Source organism: Hemicordylus capensis, chromosome 12, assembly GCF_027244095.1.
Source record: "Hemicordylus capensis ecotype Gifberg chromosome 12, rHemCap1.1.pri, whole genome shotgun sequence".
Lineage (NCBI taxonomy): Eukaryota > Metazoa > Chordata > Lepidosauria > Squamata > Cordylidae > Hemicordylus > Hemicordylus capensis.
In genome coordinates, this window is record NC_069668.1 from 3,804,795 (window position 1) to 3,819,045 (window position 14,251).

The window sequence follows — 14,251 nt, forward strand, 5'->3', positions numbered from 1 at the left end:
TGTTGGCCTTGAGCCTATTGGGAGTAACTGGCCGGATGGCATCCATATTTCCTGAGTGGAGCAGCTGAGCAGGCAGAACGTTGAACAACAAAGAGGCAACTTGTGGAGCCTTCTCCAAAGCCTTTGTGGGGAGGATTCTTGCCACAAGGAGGAAGGCAATGATCCACCCACCCCCACACTCCAGCCTTTCTTTTTCTTCTTAGCTTCCAGGTTCTTTGTTCTCCTGCTTCTTCATTGCATGTCTGGGTGGCTTCTTTCAGCAGGAAATGTCCTTTCTCCTTTCAAGGGATGTCTTTGTGATGTTGGTAGAGCAGGTAGGGGATATCTCTGGATCCTGACTGCAGGCAGGGGAGGGCTGTTGCCCTTGTCATGCCCAGCTTGAAGGCTTCCCATTGGTGCAGCTGGCCAGCCATTGTGGGAAGCAGGATGCTAGGTGAGGATTAGGAGGGCTAGAATGGATGACGCTGTGAACAGTCCCTATTAGCCATGATGGTTAAACCGGAGTTCAGAGCCAGTATTTCCCAACTCCTGGGGTGGACAGCAGGAGAGCCTGCTGCTTCAGGGTCCTGCTTGTGAACTTCTGGCTCTCCACTGGAGGGGAGAGACGGGACCTTTGATTTGATCCTGACTTGTGGTTAGGATTAGATTCCTTATTGTCCTGGTTCTCAGCCATTGTTTTATTGGAGCTTTCAGTGTTATTGCCAGTGGATATAACCGGAAGTACTAGACACGCGCACGTCGGGCGTGATATGCACAAGTGCATTTAGTACTTCCGGTTATATCTGGTAAAGGGGGTAATGGGGATGCAGGGAGGTACACTGCTGCCCTGATGGGCTTTTTGGAAATTGCGCACTGGCGGGGGAAACGCAGCAGGGGGAGTGCATCCTCCCCTGCCCTTAAAGGCAGATACACACACCCGCCGTCGAACCTTCGAGCCGGCCAGGGTTCGAACCTGTTTGGAGGCCTGTAAAAGGGTCTCCGAACAGGTTCGTGCACATCCCTAGGTATTGGAGTTACCGTTTAAGTACAGCAGCTCCTTTCACCACTGATGCATCCTTTTTTATTTCCTCGCTTTGTTTTTGTTGAGTCTAAGCACTAAGTCTTGATTGCTGTTGATTGCGGGGCTTCCCAGAGGCATATCGTGGGGCCACCATGGGAAACTAGATAGTGTGCTTGGGCCTGATCCAGCAAGGCTGCTCTTGCGTTATGATACCTTATTGGGATTCTTGGTGGTGGTTGTGGGTGGACAGCACTTATTTAGTTGGTGTTTTCAATATAACTTGTTTTCTCCTTCTTCTTTTTAAACTGCTCCTGATTTGCTTATCTTTGCTCCCGCCCTGTAGAGATTAGTTCTGGAGTGACCTGGTCCAGACTACATAAAACGCTCTGGGTTACAGAGTAGGGAGTTGAATTTTGTTTTTGTCCAGACCTTCTGCTTATTGATGTTGGATTCTAGGAGAGTTGTTCTTGAGGAAATGACTGTAGTAATGTGCGCTGCTGTGATTACATCTTCTATATCCATCAGGATACAAATGCACTGTAGTATTTTTGATAGTTTTGTGTGGGTTCTGTGTGATGGGTTAGCCTGAGATTTGGAGGTGGATGTTTGCCTGAGGCCAGCCAGTGAGCTTCATAGTAGAATGGGGATCTTGAACTTGAATCCTCCCTGTCCAAGTTTGCATTCCCTTCATTGAATAATTAGATCTATGGATTTCCATTAATGTTTGCGTAGAAAACCTATTTTGTGTCTTTGGTTCTGTCTTTACAGTCTCTGCTTGCCCCATGTCCAAGATTGAGGGCAGTTTGTATTTTAAGTTGGTATGCACCAATTTATGCAGACACCTGAAAATCCCAAAGAGGTGGATTCCTGTTGGCCTAGCAGTTTTATTTGGCATCTGCTTGAGGAAGGGCTTTTGTTTCCTCCCCTTTGAAAGCTCTCGCTTCTTTGTCTTGCACCCAAGAGAGCCCCTCTCCCTTTTTCTCCTCTCCCCCCCCGCCCCCCTTCCCAGTCCTGTTTTGTCTGAGCAGCCTTTGCTGTTCTCTGGTCACCAGATTTTTGTGTGGTGTGTGTGTGCGCAAATGTGTAGTCTGTGGCAGACGGGCAGAGGGTTATGAGCTGGAAAGCACAGCTACACACACGTCAGCAGAATGCAACTCCTAAGTGATACATTCTAACGGAGAGAAACTGTTCTGGGAAAGCTCTTGAGTTCAAGCTCATGCGCCGAGATCTGTCTGGTTAAGGGAGAAGCTCATTCACAGTGAACCCGCTGCAGGCTTGTGACTGGTTCAGGTTTCTTAAATCATAACCAGCCACAGGCCGCTTCCTGTGGAGCTGCTCCTTTTTGGTTCTGGATTGCTACTTGCATAATCAGTTCTCTCCTGTCTAATTCCATTTGAATTCTGTTGACTGCTGGTGGGGCCTCTGTTATCAAAAGGCTTCTCATCCTTATAGGGCAAGGAGCAGGGTGGTGGGGTGAGGAGTCAAGTCCACTTGGTAATGGATGTATGGACTCTTCCTGCCATATAAATCCCTTGCAGGCTAGGCTGTACTTGAGTGGGGAACCCCTGGTTGTGTAGTAGTAGTAGTAGTAGTAGTAGTAGTAGTAGTAATAGTAGTAGTATAGATGTTTTTTATAGCCGAAAATGTGTCAAGCAAGCTGGGTTGTCTTAATGTTTGGTATCTTTTCTGCAGATGTGAGGGGCTGATGGTTGGTTTGGAGAGAGCACTTCTGTTCTCTACCCTGTTCTTTGAGCACAGAGAGGCACAAGCAGCCTTGAGGAGCCTGTGTCTGTGTGGCCACCCCGCCCCTGCTGCCTGGAAAGCCCCTTGAGATGGATCTGTGCGAGTGTTGCATAACCAGTGTTGAGATGGTGTCGGTGAAGGAGAGGAAGGAAGTTGATTGAAAAGGGACACTCCCTAACAAGAAGTTAGATCTGCAGCCTTCTGCTCAGGCGGGAGGCACCTGTGTGTTGATGGGTTGCAACTCCATAAACGGTGATGCTAGATCGAAGTTGGAGTGAAGGGCGTATATGTATATGCTGTATTTGAAGTGCATGGCAGGTTGCAGAGCTCTGGGGGAGAAGGTGTCTGAGAAGTGTGGATGAAATGGGGTTTGGTGATGTTGCATGGGCTTGAGAAGGGATGCAGTCAGGACTGCTTGTATACTAGAAGGGCACAGGTGCTGAAAGAGCATGCATTTGGTCTGGGGTGTGGGATTTGGCCCCTGGAATCTTGGGCTTCATTTTCCCAAAAGGATTCTACACCCGACATTTATATCCCGCTCTTCCTCCAAGGAGCCCAGAGCAGCTTCCATAGTTTGATTTACCCTCACAGCAACCCTGTGAGGCAGGTTAGGCTGTGTGACTGGCCCAGAGTAATCCAATGCATTTCGTTGGATGGAGTGGGGGATTTGAACTCGGGTCTCCCTGGTCCTAGTCCGACACTCTCACCGCTGCACCGCTCTGCAGTCCTCTAGTCCTTTTGGCTGCAAGGACGGGCTTGGAAGTGAGAAAATCTTAGAAGCTTGTGGGTGGGAGCTTAAAAAAACGAAAAAGAAAACTTCCAAGCCGTAGCGCTTCCATGCCCTTTCCATGATGAGCAGATGACAGATATGTGCAAATCCAGCTTAATTCATACACAGGCTGTAAAATTCCACTTCTCTTGTGTGCAGAGTCAACAGTTCTGAATTAGAGCAAGTGTGTGTTGCTGTTTGGGGGAGAGGGAGTGTAGCGCCTCTTGCTTTACCGTCTGATGTTCCTCTTCCTCCTCTGACTCTTGGATTAAAGGCTTAACCTTGACTGCTGACGGCCAGCCCAGATTTTAGAACGCCAGCCCAGATAGAACGGTGTTGTTGTTGTTGTTGTGGTTGTTGTTGTTATTATTATTATTACATTTATATCCCGCTCTTCCTCCAAGGAGCCCAGAGCGGTGTACTACATACTTGAGTTTCTCTTTCACAACAACCCTGTGAAGTAGGTTAGGCTGAGAAAGAAGTGACTGGCCCAGAGTCACCCAGCTAGTTTTATGGCTGAACGGGGATTTGAACTCGGGTCTCCCCGGTCCTAGTCCAGCACTCTAACCATTACACCACGCTGGCTCTCTTGTGTTGCAGCCCTCTCCCCTCCCGGAAGAGAGTTCTGTAGTCTCTTCAGCCTCTGTTGCCAGAGGGGAGTGGAGAGCTTGGCTTTGGAGGAAGCGCGCAGAAGAAGCCTTTCTCTGGCTTCAGTTTTGACAGCAAGGTGGCATCACTTGTGGAAGGTCTAAGTTGCTATGGATTTATTTAAAATGCATTCGTGTTAAAAATAGGCTTGTCCCACTTTCCCACAATTTTTTGCCTTACAATATAAATGAAAACTTTGTGTATAGGGGTCGAGAGCTAGCTTTGAGGTAGCCAGCACAAACTGGCCCCTTTGCTAAGCAGGGTTAGCCTTGGTTTGCATTTGGATGGGTGACAGTGAGCATCATCTTTTGTAAAGATAATCCCGTAGTGGATGGGGCTGTAGCTCAGTGGTAGAGCATCTGCTTGCATGCAGAAGGCCCCTGGTAGCACTTCCAGGTAGGGGGCTCTGGGAGGTGAGGAGGTGTTCCAGATCAGAGGCCACCTTCTCACTAAGGGGTGCTAGATCTTCGAGGCCTTCTGAAGTCTCCATGCCAATTCCAGGTTTGGGCAGCTGCAGCGCCCGTGGTCCTCAGCTTCACTGTCGCAGGGGGACCCCCCCCCCTCTGTCAGGGCCGGCTCCGGGGTCATCCTCTTCCAGGTTGGTGTCTGGGCTGCCCCAACATGCTGTTGCAATGAGTTCACTCCATTTTCTGGGCCAGCTGCAGGCACGTAGGGCTAGCTAGTACTTTAGTGCCCCACTTCCCCTCCCCACTTGAAAATAGTGCATGTTGGGGCGGGGGGACTCTTAGGTAATGGTTGCAGATGACTGGGGTTTAAAAAATGCAGATGCCTGATGCACTGGAAATCCAAGGCTTGCTCTTCTCCTGGCTCCTCTTCCATCAGCGGGCAAAAGCCAGCTCCACTGAGCCTTGCTGAACTTTGTCTTTGCTGAACTTTGTCTTTGCACCTCTGTGCTGGCTTGTGCTTGGGTGCCTCTTACGACTGCCCCTCCCTCTCCGATTCAGAGTACTTGTCATAGGCTGTCTTCCTGTGGCATGTGATTATGCCTCTTGCATGTGCTGCTTCTGCTGTTCCTTTCCCCTCTTTGCCTTCTCCTGATTTCCCCTTCCCGTCCAACTCCATTTGTCTAGTTCAGTGTTTCTCAACCACCGGTCCCTGGACCGCTGCCGGTCCCCAAAGGGTTGAGTGCCGGTCCCTGACTGGGAGTCAACCCCCCCCACAACTGAAATCAAGGCACTCACTTCCTCAATTTTGCACATGGCATGGAAGAGGAAGAGTATCACGGAGGCATGGGACCCTTCTTGTGCCTTGCCTCCACGTGCTGCTGAGATCTTCCTACAGCTATCTTATTCCCTATCTTTACAGCTTCAAACTGTATGCGGTGCAGGGGCATGGAGGAAAAGGTATGGCAGTGGGCGCCACTTGAAGGGCGGCTGGTTCTTGCATGCTCATTGTTTGCAGCCAAAGGTTGGTTGATTGAAACCCAGCTGCCTGTTGTGGTCGAGGTGCCTTGAGAGGGAACGCTGTTTCCCTCTTGCATCAGTGGGGCTTGCTTGTATGTTGTTTTCATTGGCCCCATGTAGCTTTTGAATTTTTCTAATGGCCCAACATCCCCTCTCCACTGAGTAATCAGAAGCACCTCCACCACCACCCCGCACATACTGAAGACATACTGGAGATAAATTTGTTCACCCAGGCTTTTAGATTCAGGGGTTCTCAACCTTGGGTACCCAGACGTTGGTGGACTTCTACTCCCATAATCCCCAGCCATAATGGCCAAATGCCATTGTTGTTGGGGGTTATGGGAGTTTAACTGAGGGACCCAAGGTTAAGAACCCCTAATATTCCATGTTTGCAAAAGATTCCAAATTTAATTATTTTAATGCTTATATTATTTTCATTCTAAACTGCCCAGAGATGCAAGTTTTGGGCAGTATAGAAGTCAGATAGATAGATAGACAGACTTGAAACCCCTTTACTAACTGCTGGTCCGGGAAACTGCGCATGAAGAATGTAGCGGTCCTTGAAACTCTGCACGAAGAATTTAGCGGTCCTTGACTCCCAAAAGTTTGAGAAACACTGGTCTAGTTAGTAAGGCTTATCTGTGTTCGGCACTGTTCCCTCTAAGGCGTGTGCATGTGTATGCGCTCACAAGTTTTTTGGTGTCTGCTCAGTTCGTTTTAGATCCCGCTCAGGTTGAATCAGGAAGGCCCCATTCTGCACACACACTTTCTGGATATTGCCGCCCAGGACAAAACTCATTCCGCACACAGATGAGAAAAATTAGAGGGACCGCTGGTGTTCTGATAAGTTACCCTTATTATTAGTATTAGTATTATTACTACATTTATATCCCACTCTTCCTCCAAGGAGCCCAGAGCGGTGTACTACATACTTGAGTTTGTCTTTCACAACAACCCTGTGAAGTAGGCTAGGCTGAGAGAGAAGTGACTGGCCCAGAGTCACCCAGCTAGTTTCATGACTGAATGGGGATTTGAACTCGGGTCTCCCCGGTCCTAGTCCAGCACTCTAACCACTACACCACGCTGGCACTACCCTTGAGAGCTTTTGCAGCAGCTGGCCTTTAAAGGGCCACAGGGCTCCTTGCCTTCTAAGCCAAGTTTGTAGGACTAAAACCTGTGTAAGTTACCCAACATTCAAATGTGCCTATGCTTTGAGTGATTGCTTTCTGCTGCATCTTTCTGGAGATTGTTTAGTTTATTATTGATTTGATTTGATTTTTATACCACCTTTCCAAAATGGCTCAGGGCGGTTTACAATGAAAACAAAACCATTCAAATCAGTTAACAATTAAAACATCACAAAACAGCATTTAAACAATCACAACAATTTAAAAAATCCCTGAAAACCAGGTTACAACATAAAAACCAATTACAACTATTTAAAAACCCTGGAAGGCCAGGCCAAACAGATCAGTTTTAAGGGCTATCCTGAAGGCCAATAAAGAATTCAAATTGTGGATTTCTACCGGGAGTGCATTCCACAGCCCAGGAGCAGCTACAGAGGCGGCCCGTTCAGATTGGGCTGGGATTAATCTTGGTTATCTGCTGAACCACATGGCTGTACAAAGTGCGTTGTGTTTCATGATAACTGTTGTACAGCAGAGTTCCCAGGACTGACGTAGGAAGCAGTCTTCCACCGAGTCAGACCACTGGCCCATCCAGCTCAGTATTGTCTACACTGACTGGCAGCGGCTCCCCAGGGTTGCAGGCAGGATTCTCTCCCAGCCCTTCCTGGAGATGCTGCCAGGGAGAGAACCTGGGACCTTCTGCAGGCAAAGTGGATGCTCTACCACTAAGCTACAGCCCCACCATGTAAGGGGAAGATCCTGCAGCAGACAGAGCTCGCATATAGTCACTCATCCAAATGCAAACCAAGGCAGACTCTGCTTAGCAAAGGAAACATTCATACTTCCTACCATAAGACTGACTCTCTCCAGTCATTAAAAAATCATCCCAAGCCTGAAGCTTCCCTCTGTGTCTTTCTGCTATATTTTCACATTTTAGCTGTTGTCTTATCTTGAGTCAGAGTTTGCCGTGTGTGTGTGTGCGCATGCATGTGCAGGTGTCATGTTCGGCCCTTGTGGCCATGCTTTGGGCTCATGTTCTACAACCCTCTAGTTCTCAGCAACTGGCTTGCTATGATATCTGTTGTGCTGTTACCGCCAGCACAGTACCCCCAGTGACTCTTGCTGGTATCTATCTTACATTTCTTTTTAGATTGTGAGCCCTTTGGGGACAGGGATCCATCTTATTTTTATTTATTATTTCTTTATGTAAACTGCTTTGGAAACTTGAAAAGCGGTATATAAATATTTTTTGTTGTTGTTACCGCAAGCCAACTTTTGCCTCCAAACCAGAATCTGAGCTCTCTTTCTACACCTGCCTTCCGGCTCAGACATACATTGGCTTGTGGTTATCGTAGGTTGCCTGACTTGGATGCCATGGCAAACTGTAGTTGCTGCAAACTAGGGAGGGAGCTGTAGCATGCACGAGGCTTTGAGCGTGCGAACCCAAACCACGCACTGGCAATGTCTGCTCTGAGATGATGTCTCGAGCATCTGGCTTGGAGCGTCGCATTTCCATTAGATTAGTAACCCGGTCCTGGTGGTCAAGTGGGAGAAGAGCTTTGCTTGGGTCTCCTTTCCGCACACCTTGTTTTCCTGAGCCTGCTGCTCCTTCAGAGAGTACGAAGCACGGCTAGAGAAGTACAGCCAGCGGATATGGACCTGCAAAAGCACCGGAAGCAGCCAGCTGACGCACAAGGAGGCCTGGGAGGAGGAGCAGGAAGTTGCCGAGCTGTGAGTAGCCAAGTACATGGCATCTCTGTTTTTAGAGGTCAGGACGTGAGCCCTGCCTGGGGGTGTGGTGTGGTGTGGTGTGGTGTGCTGGCGGCAGTGGCAGTGTGTGACAAGGAGCGCTCTCCACTGGGAGAAAACTCTAGTGACTCAGTTTGAATTAGCGTTTGGGAAAAAAACTAGTATCTGTTTGTTCAACTGCCTTCAGCCAAAATATTTGAAGGTCTCTCTCTCTTTTTTTTAAATCGCCGCACTGCCCGTTGAAGTCTTGGCTAGAACCAGTGCTCCTGTAACAGAGATTCCCAGATGTTGGCTGCCATCATCCCCAGCCAAAGGCCACTGGGACTGGGGATTATGGAAGTCCAATAACATCTGAGGACTCAACATTGAGAATCCCTGCAAATCTAGCCAGTGTTTCTTGTAACAGGGACCTTCAGGTGATGTTGACTACAACTCCCATAATCCCCAACCGAAGGCCACTGGGACTGGGGATTAAAGTCCAATAACATCTGGGGACCCAGCGTTGAGAATCCCTGGGCTAGAACATCTGGATGCGGCCCTTGGCTATTGGTCAAGGCGCAATTGTGCTAAGCATCTCGTTTGTAAACGTGCAATACTTGTATTTCTAATTGGCCTTTTCCCAGCACGACTCGAGTGGCTAACAATCCCATAAAGATCAGAACATAGTTTTAAAAAATAGATACAGATGTGTTACACACATGCACCCCGAGAACAACACTGGTTAAAACTCACTATGAGTAGCTCTAAATGCGTCTTGAAAGAGGAACAAGTCATGTGTGTGTGTATGTGTGTATGCACGTGCATGCATACTAGAGATTACAAGCCATGTTTTTTATTTCCTTGGATGGTGGTTACAAGCTCATTTTTTTCCTTCTTGGTGGGGACGGGGACATGCGGTTGCATGTTTCTGTGCACACCAGACTTCCGAAGGGCCCAGCGTCTTAAGTCTCTGGCCTAGTCTCCCCCCCCCCGCCCCCGCAGCTGACGAGACTGTAAACCTTGGATGTCAGGCTGCAGATGAGAGCTTATGTGATGAGGCACTTCCCAGTGAGAAAAGTGTCATACACAGAGATACCTGGCAGGAGGCTAGGCTAGAATCCTTTTCTACATAGGAGGAGTTAAGATCCCTCCTCTATTATCTGTAGTCTGGGTGGTACAGCTGAGAAAAGGGCTTATTTCCCTGTCTGCCTGAGAACATAGACTTCCTTCCATCGTGTCCTCTGGAAGGATAGCTGTGAGTCATGCCACATGCCTGAGTTATGAAACAGCCTGAGCACCAGTTTGTAGCCTTGTTTTAATTCCCTGGTTCAGAGGTGTTTTTTCAATGCTTCTCTCCTCTATAAAACTAAAAAAAACCCTGCTAGCAGCTTTTCTTATGCTGCATTTGTCCGTGCTAAAGAGACAAAAGCCAACTCTCCATGTTGATAGAACTGCCGTTATCACTTGATAAGTGGTGACAGAAAGTTTTGAGAACTACTGATAGATGGCTTCTGTTTGGTGATGATCCATTTGCTGTCTGTTTCATGATGGCTCCCACTGAAAGAACACGGTGTGCTTTTTTCCTGTCTCCTCGTAATCTTCTCAGCTTGAAAGAGGAGTTCCCAGTCTGGTACGAGAAGCTAGTCCTGGAAATGGTCCACCACAACACAATCTCCTTGGAGAAGTTGGTAGACACTTCCTGGCTGGAGATCATGACCAAATTCGCAGTGGGGGAAGAGTGTGACTTTGAGGTAAGACCTTGGGTTGGAATAACTTTCTCTCTCCCAGACATACTTTTTTTTTTTTTGGTGGGCGGGTGAGGCGCACACTTTTCTGAAATGGCTCATGGAACTATTGGTGGTATCCGTTACTTACATATGTTTATGAAAAATGTTGTGTTCATAAAGGTGTTAAGTTTGTGTCTTCTCTTTTTGGATCTTGATTGAGCTGCACAGTAGTATTTATTTGTAATTTATATCCATTTTGTATCTTTTAAGAAGAATAATTTTTAAAAAGTAAGGTGGGGGGAGTTTGAGGATAGTTAATTAGCTGCAACAGTCCTGGGCTAGGAAGGAGGAGATGGGATGCCGAGACCTGAAAGGACAAGATAAGGCTGGGACTCCTTGATAGATGACCGAGTGAAAAGGTGGCCTGTTCTTCCCCCTGCTGGAAGCATCTTTGGGTGGATTCAAATGCCCGTTTCTCATGAGGTACCTGCATGCAAACTCTGTGGGGCCCCATTAAACTCTCGTGGGGAAGTAGTAATCTGTAGCCTTGGGATACCTGGACAAAGGACAAATTACACGTGTTTGGAATCGGTGGCCGAGGCATGATTGATGATGGCCTTTAATGTGTGGCTGTGAGTTCTTCATCTGTTGAGTGCTGCTGTTTTTTTAAACTTTCGTCTGTTTTTGATTCAGCACTCTTTGCAGTGTGTGTTACATTTTGTACATGATCTTGAACTTGATAGAAAGGTGGGAGGCGAATCTTTTTAAAAAGTGAGTTTCCCTACCACCCTGTGTCTTCAGCCTCTTGCAGGGGGTTGTATGCGTGACTGATTTTGTCCTGCGGCAGGCATGCGCTCTGCAAGCTGCTGTGCCGTAAGTGGTTGCCTGAATCCAGCAATGGGTGCCCGGTAGGTTCTCTGCCCAACCGGTTTGCTCACTTCCTCTGTTCAGGTTGGGAAAGAGAAGGTGCTTCGGGTGAAGGTGGTGAAAATACACCCCCTGGAAAAGGCGACAGAAGAGGAGACTGCTGCTGAGAAAAAAACCGATGGGGCGTGTGATTCCCCGTCCAGTGACAAGGAGAATTCCAGCCAGGTTGTCCAGGACATCCCGAAGGAGCCAGCACTGAAGGAAGAGGACAGCAGAAGAGACAGTCTGAGTGAGTCGGCAGCCCAAGGCCCCACCCTGGAGGAGCAAAGTCGGAAATCGCAACATACAACTCCCGTAATCCCCAGCCAAAGGCCATTGCCACTGGGAATCCTGGGAGTTGTAGTCAACAACCTCTGGGACAGAGTCCCTGTTACAGGGAACAGTGGTGCAGATGCTGCCCGCCAAATCCCGCCAGACCACTTTCGAATCCACTGAGGGCAGTTTCGGGGGTGGTTCTCCGCACACAGCTGACTTCATTGTGGCTAAGCTGTGGCCAACAGTGTGGGACTAGGTGCTTGCTTGAAGGATAACATCAGGGAGGCCCATCTCAGAGGTGGAGTGGCTTCCCTGCCGGTTGTGAGTGCTGCATATCCCTCCGTCTGGGGTTAACTCTTACCTGTGGACATCAGACCCAGTGGCATTTAACCCGAAATGCAACCTCATGGCTCATGGGAGAAATGTGATATGCTGTGCAAGAGTGTATGGCCTCTTGGTGTGGTAGGGACATTGGGGTGTTGTCTCTGCTCTTGCCCTTCTGTAATGGACAGATGTGCTTACACCGAATTGGCTTTTGGGCCAGGCACAACGAAGCAGTCGTGGCTTAGATGCGGTATTCAAATGTCCTGCCTCTCTTCCAGGGCAATGGTTGTGTTTCCTGGTACAGGTGGCCCTTGTACTCTGCGGGGGTTCTGTTCTGGCCTACGGCCGCAGATAACGAGACCTTGGTTGAATGGGGATTTGGGGTGGGGGGTGGGTTTGATTCCTTGAGGTTTAAAAGGGGCTTTAAAAAAGTGGGTCGGAGGCAGAAATAAGAGCACTGAAGTACTGCTCTCCAGCTGTCCAGCAATGTACTCCCAAACCCCCAATTCCTCTGATGTTCTACAAAAAATCACAGGCTTTTTAAAAAAGAGCCACAAAATGGCTCCATGCTGCAAAAATGGTGGTTGGGAATGACATCTGAAGTCGATTTCCAGCCACCCCAGAACTGCCGATAGGCACATTTTGACTATTTATGTTGAACCACAGTCACGAGGTCAGATCTCTATATAGCCTGACTGCAGATATGTAAAACTGCAGGTGCCGGGACTGTGGATGACGAGAGCCAAGCTTGGAGCTCCTTCCTCCAAGGAGCCTAAAACAGTGTACCTAGTTAAGTTTGTCCTCACAACAGTCCTGTGAGGCAGGTTAGGCTGAGAGATAAGTGACAGGCCCAGAGTCGCCCGGTGAGTTTCGTGTCCAAATGGGGATTTGCACTCTGGTCCCCCTGGTCCTAGGCCAACTCGCTGCATGCTGCTTGGGTACTGAATCAGGTGAAGAGCATATTCCTTGGCAGTCTCTCTCACTTGCATGGTGTCGCTTCAGCGCTGTGGCAGTCTCCAGTCTGCAGTTCTGCCTGACTTGTGCCCCCCCCCCCCCGCCCTTGTGCTTGGATAGGTGACCGGGCACGCCGATCCCCTCGGAAGCTGCCTACTTCTCTGAAGAAGGAAGAGAAGAAATGGGTCCCTCCGAAGTTCTTGCCCCACAAGTACGACGTCAAGCTGCAGAACGAAGACAAGGTGAGGAGTATGCTCGGGTCCTCTTCTGACAGTTTGGGCAAACGGAGAGGAGAGCTGGTCTTGTGGTCGCAAGCATGACTTGTCCCCTTAAGTGAAGCAGGGTCCACCCTGGTTGCATATGAAAGGGAGAGTAGAAGTTTTTGCACTGTAAGAGATTCCCCGCAGGGGATGGAGCCACTCTGGGAAGAGCATCTGAAGGTTCCAAGTTCCCTCCCTGGCAGCATCTCCATGGCAGGGCTGAGAGAGACTCCTGCCTGCTGCAACCTTGGAGAAGCCGCTGCCAGTCAGTGCAGACAATACTGAGCTAGATAGACCAAGGGTCTGACTCAGTGTGTGGCAGCTTCCTAGGTTCCAAAGGAGCCCTCCTGCCCATTGGCAGTGAGGGTGGGAGCGTACTGGGTGGCTCCTACGAATGAAGCCTCAGCTGAAGCCTGCCGTCTGCTACTGGGCCAGGAGTGGCTGGAAGCAGCCCCACTGGAGTGCGGTGGCTGGCTTGAGGGGGCCTGCTTGAGCATTGGGAGTCTAAAAGCCGGTCTCCCTCCCTCCCTCCCTCCCAAGATAATCAGCAACGTGCCAGCAGACACCTTGATTCGTACCGAGCGGCCCCCGAACAAGGAGATCCTGCGCTATTTCATCCGCCACAGCGCGCTTCGGGCCGGGACGGGGGAGAATGCCCCCTGGGTGGTTGAGGACGAGCTGGTGAAGAAGTACTCCCTTCCCAGCAAGTTTAGTGACTTCTTGCTGGACCCACATAAGGTGAGAGAGTGTCGGGAATGGGGAGGGGGGCTGCTTCCGCACGTGGACTTAGGTCTCTTCAGAGAAAGGGCCTGGGGTGGGGTGTGACTTGGGACCCCTGCTCCCTGTATAGCAAGGATGCCCAGATGTTGGCCACAACTCCCGTAGCCCCCCAGCCAAAGGCCCTTGCAGCTGGGGGTGATGAAGTCTGTCGTCAACAGCCTCTGGTTGTGCTGTGGCCAGCAGTTGAGCCTTCATTACGCTCCATGCTAGAGGGACCAGGATGGCCTCTGCCGCCTTCGCACCAGTTCCCAGCTTAGCACACAGAGAGCACTCGCCTCGTGTTTCCCAAAAGTTAAGGTTCCTGTCCCCTAATGGGGCTCGCAGTCCTAAAAAGCAGCAAAAAGGGAGAATGACTCGGGGGAGTAAGCCGCGGAATTAAACCAAGGTTACGTGCACGTAGCATCTGTGTTAAAAGGATAAGTGCTCGGCCCAAAGTGTGGCGTTGGTGAGAGTCTCTCTAGAACTCCCGCCCTGCTTTGGATCCCTCCATTGGAGGGGGCAGAGCTGGGATTCCATACTGTCCCCGCCCAGAGCTGCTTAGAAGTGTTCTCAAATCACAGCAGTGTTGCATGAAGTTATTGTTTC

At 49.5% G+C, this 14,251-nt stretch overlaps 1 protein-coding gene across 2 annotated transcripts in view; it reads left to right on the forward strand.

Annotated features, from left to right (window-relative positions):
* The window catches only part of BAZ1B (bromodomain adjacent to zinc finger domain 1B), a 42,840-nt gene that overhangs the window by 2,047 nt on the left and 26,542 nt on the right, over positions 1-14,251 (forward strand). For both annotated transcript variants that reach the window (XM_053275236.1, XM_053275235.1), the window contains 5 exons: positions 8,326-8,442; positions 10,046-10,190; positions 11,118-11,322; positions 12,747-12,868; positions 13,427-13,624. In XM_053275236.1, the coding sequence (XP_053131211.1) occupies positions 8,326-8,442; positions 10,046-10,190; positions 11,118-11,322; positions 12,747-12,868; positions 13,427-13,624 (787 nt within the window). The remainder of the gene's footprint in view (positions 1-8,325; positions 8,443-10,045; positions 10,191-11,117; positions 11,323-12,746; positions 12,869-13,426; positions 13,625-14,251) is intronic.